The following is a 15,057-nucleotide window of genomic DNA, read 5'->3' as shown; positions in this document are numbered from 1 at the left end:
ACCCGAATGCAGAGACCCAGGGAGGCAGCGTTCAGAACAAACTGGTAGTAAATCAAAACATAAAAGTTCCATCAAAAGTCCAGAAGCAACAAACAGGACGCGATGGATAATTTTAAAAAAAGCTCACCCTCCTTAGAGTTGTTACAAAGTGAAGAACCCCATCAGGGATGTATGGGAGAGATGTGTGCAGCTCATTTCACGGAAGGTCAACCCAGAGCCTGAGGTGACAGTGGGTGAAGATTTTGCCCCAAGGAAAATGCTCCTTATGGCGATACATGTCCAGCAATCCAGGCAAATACTACATAATCTGATTTGATATGAATACGAGCTATGCATGGAATTGAAAACATGGGTCAAAATTGACCCATAACACCACAAATGTAACCATACAGTAGTTCATGATATTAAAGTAAAAAATAAATAGAGCAAATTTATTTTAGAGAGCTCTATTCTGATACTTCTCAGTAAAAAGAAGTTAACATAACAAACTTTTTATAGATCTTTTAGATAATTTCTGTGAGATTCCAATTACCATTTTGTTAGATTGAGAACGAGAGGTATGCTGTAAAGAAGGCTCTGGGGGGGCAAAAGAAAAATACTAAAAGCAGCATTTTCATGGATAAAAGACCCGTTAAAAACCAACCCATTAACATAAGAGATAGTAATAGTTTTGTAAGTAGGTACTTAAACAAAGTGAAGTAAAAAGCAAACTCGCCTCTCTTGCGATATTTATTTGACTGCCAGTATCTGTCACTTGTTGCATAATTGTTTATTTAGTTTGTTTGTCCCTTTTTTTTTCTGCCCAGTAACATGACATGAGAGCCAAGCTACGATTGGTTGGAGATCAACATTAATTTATGATGTAACATTCACCTAATCTGACACAATGACAGAAAAGATATATTCTGTGATCTGAACCTGACATTTATTGTTTTCTTTCTGGAGCTTTTGGTCACACAGTTTGGTCCACAGGGTTTTGGACAAAGACAGTTTGTAATTTCCTCTCTGTACACCACCGAAGTCAAACAACCAGGATATGATCCTTCTATTTAAACATAAGTGAGTTTTTCTACGTACTTTTGAACCTCTGGAAATGAGGGACTACTTATAAAAATGGCAGTAATTGCTTGACAGTTAGTTTTATTAAATGTCTTTAATTAAAGCTGAAAGTCTGCACTTGGCTCACATCTGGGTTGGTTGATTTAAAGTCCACTGACTTGGTGTACAGATGCAAAACTACCAAACATGTGTCATTGTCCAAAACCTTCTGGAAGACATGAGCTTTAAGACATGGCCTCCATCATCTGTGCATTTCTATTACTTTTTCAGAATTTTGTTCTATTTTTAAGTAAAACTCATATTCAGTGTTGATGAGGCGAAATGTAGCTCGAGCTAGTGTTGTCTTATAAAGTGCAAAGATGCTTTAATTAAATATAAAGCTACAATGGAAAGCAATAAAATTTGATTGTGTTTTGAGTGTGATCAATCCGTCACCTTCAGCTCGGCTTCCGTCACTTTGTCGGTCAGCAGGGTCAGCATGTCGTGTTCGCCGTGTGGCCTCACCGTGGGGTTTTTACCACCCTGCATGGTGTGTGTTTGTATGTGTGTGTGACCTCGGCCCTGCTGCCGCTCTCTGCATGTTTGTTTGTCACTCAGACTCTCACCACTGCTCCCGTTCAGCCTCGGCCAGCCCGCTGAACGCCTGCTCCCATCATCACCCGCACCAGAACACCGCAGAGCGCTGGAGGGTCTCCTCGGCCAGCACGCCGGACATCACCCAGCGCCAACGCCGACGAAACTCCACCCCGGTAGGAGAGCGTGATTAGGATTAAACAGTTTTTGAGTATATTATCATTTTCACTAAGTAGCCCTGATATCCTGCTATGGTAACAGAAATCTGCATCAGGATTAATCATATTCTAATCAATACTTCATATAAATAATTGTTGTGTGTTGTTCATCGTAACAAAACTGTCATAATGGACCAAAGTTTCAGATCAGGTCAGAGGTCACTAGTCATCATCTTCAGACAGAATTTTCCACTCTAGGATTCGAATGATGAGTGACAGGAGGAGTGACAGCCCTATTATGGTCATCTCAGCCATAGAGGCCACACCCACCATCTGCTTAAACATTCTGCTTGTGAGGGGCAGCCAGTCAGAAGGCAGTTGGCTTAAAGGGGGAGGAGCTAAAATAGCTTGTACAGAGTACACAGAGTAGTAAAAGTTTTAGTTAGTTTTCAGTGGAGTAAAATTAATTTTAAAGCTCCAGTTAAAGCCATAAAAACAACAGCTAACGAGACATTTTTTGTCCAGGAGGTGATTCGATGAACATGGATGGTAAATCAGAATCAGAATCAGAATCAGAAAGGGGTTTATTGCCAAATGTTGAGCAGGTTTACAACATTAGGAAATTGCTGCGGTGCTTCAGTGCAAACATAGTGTCATAAAGATATAAAAATAAGAATAAGAATTAAAAGTGCTACGTAGAAAGATATGTGCATGAGATATACATGAGATATATACATGAGAATAAGAATTAAGAGTGCTACGTAGAAAGATATGTGCATGAGATATACATGAGATATATACATGAGAATAAGAATTAAGAGTGCTACGTAGAAAGATATATACATTAGTGCAGGTGGTGATCAGTGCCAAACATGGAATGATGCAGTGACACAGCGTAGGGTCATGTGATAGTGGCGGGGACAGTCATATGGTTATTGTTCATGTGTCCAACAGCAGAGGGGAAGAAACTGTTCTTATGGCGAGAGGTTCTGGTGCGAATGGACCGGAGCCTCCTGCCTGAGGGGAGCAGGTCAAACAGACTGTGTCCAGGGTGAGAAGGGTCAGCTGAGATCCGAGCTGCACGCCGCAATGTCCTGGAGGTGTACAGGTCTTGCAGAGATGGGAGTCTGCAGCCAATCACCTTCTCAGCAGAGCGCACAACACGCTGCAGTCTCTGTTTGTCCCTGATAGTGGCTCCAGCGTACCACACAGTGATGGAGGAGGTGAGGATGGACTCGATGATTGCAGTGTAGAACTGCATCATCGTCCGTGTTGGCAGGTTGAATTTCTTCAGCTGCCTCAGGAAGTACATCCTCTGCTGGGCTTTCTTGATGACGGAGGTGATGGTGGGCTCCCAATTCAGGTCCTGGGTGATGGTGGTACCCAGGAAGCGGAATGAGTCCACAGAGGTGATGGGGGTGTCAGTCAGGATGATGGGGGGGAGTGGGGCTGTGTGCTTCCTGAAGTCCACAATAATCTCCACTGTCTTCTGGGCATTCAGCACCAGGTTGTTGTGGCTGCACCAGGACACCAGACGTTCAACCTCCCTCCTGTAGGCAGACTCATCCCCGTCCGAGATGAGCCCAATAACGGTGGTGTCATCAGCAAACTTGATTAGCTTGACAGACTGGTGGGTGGAGGTGCAGCAGTTGGTGCACAGGGAGAAGAGCAGAGGAGAAAGAACACAGCCCTGAGGGGAGCCGGTGCTAATGGTCCGGGAGTCCGAGACATTCTTTCCCAGCCTCACATGCTGCTTCCTGTCCGTCAGGAAGTCAGTGATCCACCGGCAGATGGGATCAGGCACATTCATCTGGGAAAGCTTGCCTCGGAGATGGTCTGGAAGGATGGTGTTGAAGGCAGAGCTGAAGTCCACAAACAGGATCCTGGCGTAGGTTCCTGGGGAGTCCAGATGCTGAAGGATGAAGTGTAGGGCCATGTTGATGGCGTCGTCTACAGACCTGTTGGCTCTATATGCAAACTGTAGGGGATCCAGGAGGGGGGCCGTGAGGGTCTTGAGATGGGAGAGAACTAGGCGCTCAAATGACTTCATGACCACAGATGTCAGAGCCACGGGTCTGTAGTCATTTAGTCCAGTGATCCTAGGTTTCTTGGGGACAGGGATGATGGTAGAGGACTTGAAGCAGGCAGGCACATGACATGCCTGCAGTGAAGAGTTGAAAATGCCAGAAAACACTGGGGCCAGCTCGTTTGCACAGTGTCTGAGGGTGGCAGGAGACACGCCGTCTGGGCCAGGAGCTTTCCGAGCATTCAGGTTCTTAAACTGCTTCCTCACATCTGCTTCATGAATATGAAGAGTTGTGGTGGGAGGAGGTGGTGTGAAATCCTCTTTTGTGTGGGGTGAGGAGGGGGGTGTTGTAGGTGAACGGTTTGAAGGTGGTGATGGCTCTATGGAGGGGGGAGAGGTGGGGGAATTAGTGTCCAAAGTGTCTCTATTGTTGGGGCCGTTGGAGGTGTGAAGGCTGCCTGATGGCTCGTCAAAACGGCAGTAGAAGTCGTTTAGGGTGTTGGCTAAGAGCAAGTCATCAGTGGAGTGGGGGGTTTTAGGCTTGTAGTTGGTGATATTCCTAAAACCTTTCCACACAGAGGCCGAGTCATTCTCTGAGATCTGCTGCTGCATCTTCTCAGAGTGCTGATGTTTAGCAATGTCCACTTCTTTAGTGAACCTGTACTTGGCCTCTCTGTAGCAGTCCCTGTCTCCGCTTCTGAACGCCTTACTCTTTTCCAGCCACAGCTTTTTGAGTTTAGGAGTAAACCAGGGTTTGTCATTGTTATAACTCACCCTGGTGCGTGATGGCACAATGCTGTCCTCACAGAAGTGGATATAGGAGGTGACAGTGTCCGTAAACTCGTCCAAGCTGTTAGAAGCAGCCTTCATTGTGTCCCAGTCTGTGGTCTCCAAACACGTGCGAAGCTCCTCCACAGCCTCGTTGCTCCACAGTTTTTTTGTCCTCACGACAGGTTTGGAGAGCTTCAGCCTCTGTCTGTACGCGGGGATTAGGTGGATCATGGCGTGGTCAGAAAGTCAGAGTGAAGCGCGGGGCACCGCACGATAGGCCCCGCTGATCGTGCTGTAACAGTGGTCTAATGTCCTCTCCTCTCTGGTCGGGCATTTAATATACTGCTTGTATTTGGGAAGCTCATGGCTCAGATTGGCTTTGTTAAAGTCCCCAAGAGCAATGATGAGAGAGTCCGGGTATGTCCGCTCCATGTGCAGTATCTGCTCCGCGAGTGCGCCCTGAGCTGCCTGCGCATCCGCGTCTGGCGGGATGTAAACAGCGGCCAGGATGAATGAAGCAAACTCCCCGCCGGAGAATAAAACGGTTTGCATTGAATAAAAAGGTATTCCCGAGAGGGAGAGCAGTGCTGAGCAATCACATGTCACATCTTGTGCACCAGCCACTATTGATGTAGAAGCAGACCCCTCCACCCTTGGACTTACCCGGATAGAGCGGCCGCCGGTCCGCGCGCAGCAGATGGAAGCCCTCCAGCTTTAGCGCGCTGTCCGGGGATGTTCTCACAGAGCCATGTCTCCGTAAAACATAAGACACAGGAGGAGGCAAGGTCTCTGTTCATGCTTCTCATCAGGGCAAGTTCGGGCAAATGAAGTCCAGAAATAACAAAACTTCCTTTTATAAAAACATCACTGGATGGTGCCAAAACATTACGTGCAGAGAAAACCTTGAATAACAAATCCAACTTAACAAATAACGAACAAACCCAAACAGGGGAAAGCAAATTGGAAAAAGGTGACTGAGTCTATTGTTGAGTCTTTCTACATCACACAGCATGAATCACACACAAACCTTATGAAAAGTATTATACCTAATAAAATTCAGAAGACTGCAGCTATAATGAACTGGGTTTCATTTTCCAGCTCCAGCAGGCTTTAAATTACACGATTATATAATAAGGTAAAAACTGGTTATTTGTCTTCAAGGTGGATAAAAAGAAGAAAGAGAAGAAGGACAAAGAGCGAGAGAATGAAAAAGAGAAGAGCGCTCTCACAAAAGAGAAAGTGCAGAAGAAAAGACAGACGGCATCGCCTACGACCACGATCCAGAGATCCAGGCCAGAGACCAGGTATCGCAGCAGATTACCTGCTTTACATCAGATGTGGTTTATTAAGCAAACGGTTAATTAACTCTGTGTTAATTTAGGCGAGAAGCTGGGAGATAGACTGCTTTAGCCTTGGAGCAGATTAATGTGTGGCAGATGGTCGAAGGTGGAGTAACCTAACGTTTAAAAGAGACGCTGCTGGACTCTGGCAGCAGGTCTGTTAGAGTGAGACTTGGAGTTCTCAGACAGAATCGGGTTTTCCTCCTGAGTGATGCACAGGAGGAAATGACGGCTCTCTGCAGAGATTCATGACGGCTGAATGTGGAGTTTCACATCGAGTCACTCCCAACTTCCACATGACCTAGTTTTGTTTTTTTTATGTTGCGCGCTGGGAACCTTTTTACCTTTTCCTGCACTGATCTGAAATGTCGTTTCCCCCCTCTCTCTCTCATCTCTGGTACTCGTTCTGCTCATATTTCACCTCCTGTCTGCTCCTCAGCACCCCGAGGCCCAAAAACAGACCTCCGTCACCTGCCGCCCCCAAAAGTCGCCCCCTGTCCCCGCTGGTGCCAGCAACAGGTGCCGCGAAGACCCCCTCGGGCAAGAAAACGCCTCCTCCTCCCGGCATCAAGACCCGACCGAAACGGGCCCAGACGCCTGCCAGAGTGCAGCCCCAGGCGGTTTCTGCTGTCACCGTGGAAACGGGCCACGAACCCCAGCAGCCCGACACTTCAGAGGAGAAAAAGAGTGAGTGTGGGTATCACACTGATGATGTCTGTGGCTTCAAGGTGACCTGGAGGTTTTGGCTGACATTCACCAAGCAGTAATCAGTGTGTGTGTGTGTGTGTGTGTGTGTGTGTGTGTGTGTGTGTGTGTGTGTGTGTGTGTGTTGGTTGCTCTGCGAAAGCTCAGCTTACAGTGACCTGAATGCATCAGGAACTGAACTTGACGATTAATTTAGTGACAGTTTTGTGACTCTTCAGTGAAACGTGCAGCAGAAAACTAATAATTCATATCTGTAATATCTGGTTCTATAACCTCTTGACGTACAGTATGTAACAGATGATCTATTCACCGCTTGTTTTTTAAAAAAATATATTTTTAGTTAACTGGACCAAACAGACGTTTTAGGACTTTTGCTTTCCAGCGGCCAAAAATAAAACCACAATCCTCACCCTAGAGTGTTCACCGATGTCCTGTCGAAATCAAATGCTCAAGCCTGCATCCAGGAGGATGTTAATAAGAAGTTTTAACGTGCATTTCTGATTGAAGCATCCAAGTCATGCTCAATTTGTAGGCAAATCTATAATTCCTTCATTCCCGATTGCATCTATTCAGTGAAAACGATAAAGAAAACAGAAGCTAAAACATGCAGCCATCTTTAAATTCAGCTTTAGTTTTGTGATAGAACGTGATTCAGCTTTGTGGTGACAAATAAGATGTGTGTAAATCACAGAAACAACCATAGATCTAGAAAATGTCTGGAGAGGACTGTCAGTACGCCGTCATGTTGAAGCTGCTCTTTTGTTTAAAGAGGAGGAAAGCGGTGAGGCGTGATTGACGTACTCGCTCATGGTGTCTGACAAAATGTCTTTTCACGCTGTCGCTGTGATCTGCGCTGTGTGGCTTCCTTTATAACACTGGAAGCTTTAAAATTGATTAAATGCTAAATCAGACCTTACTGTTAAAACGTCTCTTTCTCGCCTCTCTATCAGCCCCGGGTAACGTTCCTGCCATCGTGGTGTCCTCCGCACCGGCCACTCCTCTTTCTCCCGGCCCGCCGGTCGTATCAGCAGCGTCTCCAACTGTACCGAGCGTAGAACCTGCGGCGACCACCGTCAGCAATCCCGCTCCTTCTCCTGCACCTGCTGCCGCCTCCACCCCGGCCGCACCGGCCAGCAGCAGGCCGTCGGCAGGCACTAACGACCCAGAGGAGGCCGCTCGCGTCCTCGCAGAGAAACGCAGACAAGCCCGAGAGCAACGGGAGAGAGAGGAGCAGGAGCGTCTGGAGCAGGAGCAAAAGAAGAAGTGAGACCTGCTGTCCACACAGACTGTGTGCCTCATAAAATATGATAACACAATGCATGACAGACCATGTTTTCCTGAGTTTGTAAGGCAGATTTTGGATAAACACTTAACATTGTGCTGTGATCTAAACCCAAATAAACACTCACTGGTAAACAAAACATTAAAGCAACACAGTTACAGTGAATAATCAGCAAACCTACAACATAATAAAATGCATCATCTCAGGCACACGTTCAAAAAATATATTATTTAGGAGAGGGCGCCACAGACCGCTGATGCGAATGCAGCTTGTAACGCAGAACCTTCTCCTCAGGATCCTGCAGGAGGAGGCAAGGGCCCGGGAGGCAGAGGAGAGGAAGCGCAGGGAGGAGGAGGCTCGCTTCATGGCCGAGCAGCAGCGCCTGAGAGACGAAGCCAGGAGAGCTCAGGAGGAGAAGGAGGCGCAGGAGAGAGCGAAGGTCGAGCAGGAGGAGAACGAGAGGCTGCAGAGACAGGTGGGTGATGACAGGAGTTATTAAGATGCTGCAGATTATGTCATTCCAACTTGAATAAGACCAGTGCATACGTGAGTCCAGGAGGTAGGAACGCTGGGTTTAATGGTGGTTTAGTCCCGGGCTTTAAGCTAAGTCAGTAAAAGAATTAATAGATTCTGGTATAAATATGCTTCAGTACATTTTATTTAGTCCACACAAAGGCTTCAGGAGGGGAACAATGATTCGAGTTGCCTTCCATCACACCATGATAACCGTAATATGATAAAATGCACACATGGGCCAAAGTTTACAACTTCTCTTGAGGTCGTCTGCCTTCAGCATTCAGCTGTTTCTTCATACTTTGAAGGGTGCAAAGGATCCACTTGTGCATCCTCGATTATGGCTCCTCCTGCAAGCCTCCTCTCCCCTCTGTCCTCCACATACATTCAAGGATTTCAAGACATCCTTTCTGAGATTGATTTTCAGGTCACAGGCAGTAGGGCAAAGGAAATGAGAAGGTGCGACTTAATGAAAAAGGAAAAAGCCAGAGGACATGAGGAGAGAAGGCAGGGATGTGCGAGTTAGGTGCAGAACAAAGCTTTAACATGATGGGCAAAAAATAAAGTGTTAGGTGGGGTGTTCATGAGGAAATAAGCATCACAGTGCAAAAAGAGAAACTTAGAAGCTGATCAAAAAGCAATAAGGCAATAAATTAAAAAATCTCAGTGCTGTGCTGTCTGATTGAGAGCTCTTCTCTCCCTAATTTTAAATGCTCAGAGGCATAATTACTGAGAAAAGTCAAAGGGGAAAGTATGGAAGTCTACTGGATGTATGGAAGCTTGTTTCCAAAAGTTTTGGGTGTTTGTCCCAAATTTTTTGAAGTAATAACTCAAAATTTCAAGTTATTGTGTCAGTTTCGAGTTATTTTTTGAGATCACTGGTTGAAACGAGCTTCCATGGACTTGGGCCATAATGTTCTGAAACATCAGCATCGAAAAGTCACATTTTTATAGTATACATCCAGAGTGACCCACAGAGCTACATTAGTGGGAAATACACTTCGTTGAAATAAACCAGAATTATCCTTTAACCCCTTCGGCGTCTTTGTGGTAATCCAGTGAGAATCAGACACCCGTTCCTGACAGATCATCAACTCCACTGTAAATACCCTTTGCTGTGAAACCCCACTTTAATTTTCCATTAACCACCATGAATCCCAGTGATCCCCACATGCAGTAAGCCCATTTACCATCTGAGCAGATTAATGTGCAGGAAACTGTGCTGCTGTGAGCCCAAACATCAGCCTCTGTGACTGTCTGGCATCTGGGCAGATTAAAGAGTATGAGTATGTGCTGCTGTCACTCATGAGCACTAACAGTCAGAGAGCCCTTGTGTGCTGTGGGCACATTCCAGCTGGTGACCTCCATAATGGCGATGAGGGAGCCATTGTGATGGTGGAGGGTAGCGACGGGCCTGTGCTGCCTCTGTCTCGGTCGCTCGGCTCCGGATAAGCAGCGTCAGTGCGCGCCATGCCTGAAGCACTCAGCTCGTCTCGACTCCCCTGCTCCTCTCAATCAGGCCATTGTTCCACCCTGACAGCGAGCTTGCTTCACAGTGGAGTGGCCTCATATTTTTTTAGAGGTCATTTCGCTCAAGTGTTCAGCTAAATGGTCTGAAAATGCGCAGGGCTTGGGGAAGATGCAGGCAAGATTTAAAAAACAGCTGGCTGCACCTCACGACACCTTGTGTTGTTTTCACTGCTGCATTTTAAACATATGTGTGTTTAAATATCCAGTCAAGTATGTAATGGGGGTTAAATAATATGAGGTCAGACCTGAAGGCTGCAGACCTGCAGACCACGCTGAGCAGGTGCTGCCCCCTGGTGGTCAGTTGGTTTCATTTGCATGTTTTTTAATGGTGTAAGGAGCCCCATCTCACTCAACATATGATTGCTGATTGCAGCACACGTGACAAGTGTCAGATGGTGATAAGAAGTCAGTCTCATAAATATTTTTGAAGCAATTATTGACTCAAAACTGAAATATTTTAGCAAAATGTAAAGATGTGTGCAAGAAAGGGCCTCAAGCATTATCTGTCATGCTCGAAGAAGCTTTTTTCTTTCTTTTTTTAATTGCCTACATATGCAACAGGTGGCTGGTTTAATATTATTTGACAGCTCACGGCCTTTGCAGAGGGAGTTTCTTTCTTCTGGATGAAAGCCTCAAAGTGCCGAAGAGTCGGGTTTAAAAACAGCTTTGTTACAGCCACAATCACCCAGATAAACCGCAGCGTTTATAGCGCAAATGAGCTTGTTTGCTTATTTAATTTGCTATTTTCATTATGTTGCATGGTGGCACGGTGGTTAGCACTGTTGCCTCACAGCAAAAATGTCTGAGTTCAGGTCCACCATCAGGCTGGCGTGAGTTTTTGTGGAGTTTGTGTGGAGTTTGTGTGGGTTCTCTCTGGGTACTCTGGCTTTTGCTTTGGCTTTGATAATGTCCTTTCTCATGGCTGTCTTCAGAAAGTGGGGATCTTACTGGCCCAGTAGGCATTGCCAGTCCTCTCCGAGGCCCTCCCCAAACTACAGCCGTATTATCACAGCTTATTCCAGCTGTAGTCACATCAAAAAGTCATAGTGCATTGTTTTGTAAATACAAGAAAATATGTTTCATATATAGCCTCTCTTTTATTTCTACCTGTATGTTACTTTATTAGGTACATTTAAACTAAAGTTTTCTTATTAAATCTACCTTTACAGTACCTATAATATGTTGTACAGCTGTGTGGACAGTGTTAGGCTAATATCCCGTTCCCTTTTGAACCCTCGGTCACCTTTAACTTTTACTTGGTAAGATTTAGAGCAGGAGGGACACTTCTTCTTCTTTTTCTTTAGTTTTACTGTGAAAAACGTTTAAACTTGCTTCATATTTGTATCTTCTTTATTTCAGAGGGAGGAAGCTGAAGCAAAAGCCCGCGAGGAGGCCGAGCGTCAGCGCATAGAGAGGGAGAAGCACTTCCAGAAAGAAGAGCAGGAGCGCCTGGAGAGGAAGAAGGTGAGGCCAAAGAGAGAAAAACATCATCTGTAGAGAGTTCAGAAAGTCACAGACAGTTCACAGTCGAGCTGAAAAACAAGAGCACTGATCTCTCTGTCTGATCTGCACAGCGCCTCGAGGAGATCATGAAGAGGACTCGGAAGAGCGATGCGGGAGATAAGGTCGGTGTGATTCATTCGAAACAGGCTCCAGACTGAACACTTGCTCGCCTTTGTGGAATAACACGAGTCTTGTTCTGCTCTTTGCAATCACAGAAGGATGTCAAAGCGTCTCCTCAGGTCAACGGAAAGGACGCAGAGCCGAGTAAAGGTAACCGTCACCCCTCGTCAACCTTTAAATCAGTCACAAAAGAACACGTGTACTCATTCACACGTTTCTACTTTGGCTTTTTCGAAGATTATATCCGCCTTTGTGAGATTGTCACCTGGGGCTTTTCCAACCCAAAGGTCTATTACTAACCCAGGAAATATATTGTATATAATAAATGGGCATTCTTTCTTTGGCTTTGAGGTTCCACCAGACAATGGAGTGCTAATATAATGCTAGTGCATGCCACCACAGTAGGTTAGTGTGGTGAAACCTGAGATGACCTTATAAAAAGGCAGTTTATTCCTTCTGTTGTGACACGGGAGGGTGTGCTGTTGTTTCGGCTTGTCGTGTACCTCCTCTTTGTTGTAACCGGACACAAAACACAGACATTGGCAGATTTCCCTGCAGGAGATTCCTGCAGATATAAACTTTGATAAAACCTCCGGTATCTGTTTCCTGCATCAGCTTCTTCCCTTCCTGTTCCAGGACTGGACTTTTGTCTAAGCTGCGACACCTTAGGCATGAGCAGAAATGTTTTGTGGGCGGTATGTCCACCAGTATGTCCAACCTAACTGGATCATTAGGGAAAACTACTTTTACTGACCCAAAGAAATCATAAAGAGCCAAAAGTAGAAAAAAACTCTCTAAACTTGACCTCTTAATGCAAAAGGAAGCATGAAGTTTTGTCTCAAAGCGATTAGCTGCACATACAATAATCTTGTTATTTGAGATTTTGGTAGATCTTGGCTATTTTAACAGTTTACATATGACAGAGACTAAAGAATATTAAAGAAAAGGCTGCATTTAATAAGTAGATGTGTCCAAATGTTAGACTGATTCTGTAAACATCTGAAAAGGTTGTTAATGTCCTTTACTTGTCCACGAATTTCTCTGCAGCTCCTGGAAACCTGCAGGCCCCCAGTGCATCGGTGCTCAACCCAGCACAAAACGTTTCCAGCCCTGTTGTTGTAAACGGCGTCCAGCCCTCCGTGCACCAAAACGGCGTCTCAGCCAACGGCACTGACTTCGAGGAGATCATTCAACTGAACAACAGTGGCGGCAGCGGTAACCCCAGCCAGCAGCAGAGCGGGCTGGTGAGTGAGCCGATCATGGCGTTCGAGGGAGGAGAGCCCTTCTTGATGAAAACAGGCCCCATGAAGCCTCAGCATGTCGCAGGTACAGAAACACAACATCAAACAGGAATGTGAGCAACAGGGTGGCTGCTTATCAGTCCTGCCCATCTACTCTAAGACATATGGTAAACATTAGCATGCTAATGTAACAAGGCTACAATTCTGTATCTGCCCAACAACACTGTGTTATTGTTGCAGGAGTAGGTTTACTTTTACAAATCAGCTGCACAAGAATGTTTCTCATGGTAACAGCAGCTCCATTATTAGCTAAACTTTACAAGAAAACACGCCACCCTCGGATAAGAATCGAGGACCAAACCCAGTGTGGCAGAAGTGAGACATAAAACCACTGCTAGCTTAAGAACATTAGAATATTAGAATATAGAAGGAGTTTAATATGAGGTACGGAATTCTGTGAACGCGATGCACATCATCTGCACAAGCGTCCGGATCTATTTTTGAGGAATTCCTGGATGACAGTCGCCTCTGATGAACATGTTGGGCCAGCATGTGTCACAGGAAATTAAATTGAGGTTAAGTTAAAGAAGAGTAGAAAAGAAGACTGAGGTTGGGCAAGAGAAACATTCAAATGACATTAATAAATCATATTTACACATAAATCTAAGAAGCAGCTGCACAGAAATGTGTGTAAAGGGTGAGTTCACCTGTCGCAGAAAGAAGAGTTCTTGTTCAGTTATATGGAGAACAGGAGGAATGATTTCCTGAAGCAGTGTGGAGTGGAGTGGGTGTGTCTTAGTTAGGGTCCTTTAGGCGGCATCGTCCTGCTGAAACCTGCCACAGGGCCAGAGGTGCTGGGATAAGTGCAGGCTGGAGCACGTCATCTCAGCACCTCTGTTCAGCCAGGTTTCCACCAAGAACGATCAAGTCAGAGATGAGCGTGCAAGGCTGCAGCAATAGCTCAGTCTCAGGCGACTTCAGTGGCACTAATGAAGATTTCAATAAGCAGAGATCATTTGGAGGACTGACCATGATTTATTGAGATAGAGAAATTCATTAATTTGACGATTAAGCTCCTGTGATCGATCATGGCAGAACAGAATCCCAGGATTTAGGACCTAAAACCTATTTTTCAATCTTTGAAAACTTGTCCCCTCATCCGAAATCAATCTGGCACCCTTCAATATAACACGAGTCTCATTTTCACCGAACATATTAAACATAAAACGAACGATACTCACACTCAGGCTTCTGGTTTTGTTCTTTTCCTCCTCCGCAGAGGTCCTGTGAGTCGCCACACATCCACGAAGACGCGCCTTTCGTCTCTGCTTGAGCTACGAGATTCATGCCACACCACAGCGGCTTATAAAACAGCGTGCCAAACAAAACAACCAGCGTTCACCTGCGCTGAATCCACATCCACGGTATCCACAGCGGCGGGACAGCAAGGAGGAGCAGAACTGGCTGGAAAAAAAAAACAAAACAAACTCATCTGAAACATTAAAAAAAAACATAAAAAGCTTAAGTATTCTCTGTCTTCACCGCGTGTTCTGGTGCAGCATTTTTGTCAAGTTTTACCGAAACGTCACATGCAGATTTTATGGTGCACCTTAAAGATGACTGACTGTGTAACAAATTTTAGAAAATGCAGTATAAAATCCTGGAAATACATAATATTTGACAATGGTTGTTATTATTACCGTCACTATGATATTGTTATTGTTACCTTAAGTTGAGCATTGTGTGTGTGCGTGTGTGTTTTGCTGTTTTTGTCTTGAATTATTGAGTTATTTAACACGGGGAGCATCGGTAAGGACTGGCCACAGTGTATGTAAATGAATAATGAGCCCGGCTGCCTCGGCCTCCTGTTACGGGGGATCTGTGAAATAAAGCTTTATGAAAGGGAGCGAGGTCTCCGTGTGTTTGTGTGCGTCTGTCGGCGATACACAAACGCTCGTCTAACAGACATTTACAGCCCTCGCCACACTGGACTTGAACTTAACTTTTTTTGTCTTTCTTTCTGGAGCAAGTGGAAGGGAAAACCTTTGCAATGACTTTATCATTTGTTTAAAAGTGCTGACTTATGGCAGAAACAACCCTTCATAGGTTTGGGTTTTACTATTTTTATGTTCTTTAAGTGACAGGACTAATACAATTTGTGAGAGCAAGATAGCATCCTTTCTAAGCTGACAACTGGGCAGTTAACACCCAGAGACTTGGACTGCAACTGCTATGG

At 45.4% G+C, this 15,057-nt stretch overlaps 1 protein-coding gene across 11 annotated transcripts in view; it reads left to right on the top strand.

Annotated features, from left to right (window-relative positions):
• The window catches only part of LOC120726662 (MAP7 domain-containing protein 1-like), a 53,327-nt gene extending 38,600 nt beyond the window's left edge, over positions 1–14,727 (top strand). For 5 of the 11 annotated variants that reach the window (XM_040020408.1, XM_040020413.1, XM_040020407.1 and 2 more), the window contains 10 exons: positions 1,657–1,808; positions 5,749–5,891; positions 6,367–6,620; positions 7,583–7,895; positions 8,209–8,389; positions 11,317–11,421; positions 11,532–11,582; positions 11,676–11,730; positions 12,628–12,906; positions 14,101–14,727. In XM_040020408.1, coding sequence (XP_039876342.1) covers positions 1,657–1,808; positions 5,749–5,891; positions 6,367–6,620; positions 7,583–7,895; positions 8,209–8,389; positions 11,317–11,421; positions 11,532–11,582; positions 11,676–11,730; positions 12,628–12,906; positions 14,101–14,111 — 1,544 coding nt within the window. In that variant the 3' untranslated portion in view covers positions 14,112–14,727. The remainder of the gene's footprint in view (positions 1–1,656; positions 1,809–5,748; positions 5,892–6,366; positions 6,621–7,582; positions 7,896–8,208; positions 8,390–11,316; positions 11,422–11,531; positions 11,583–11,675; positions 11,731–12,627; positions 12,907–14,100) is intronic. The other 6 variants (XM_040020415.1, XM_040020416.1, XM_040020406.1 and 3 more) reach the window with 3 other exon arrangements.
• The last annotated feature ends 330 nt before the right edge of the window (positions 14,728–15,057 follow it).

Source organism: Simochromis diagramma, unplaced genomic scaffold, assembly GCF_900408965.1.
Source record: "Simochromis diagramma unplaced genomic scaffold, fSimDia1.1 OVJJ01000753.1, whole genome shotgun sequence".
Lineage (NCBI taxonomy): Eukaryota > Metazoa > Chordata > Actinopteri > Cichliformes > Cichlidae > Simochromis > Simochromis diagramma.
The sequence above is the reverse complement of the archived record's forward strand: the minus strand, read 5'-3'. Positions and strand labels throughout refer to the sequence as shown.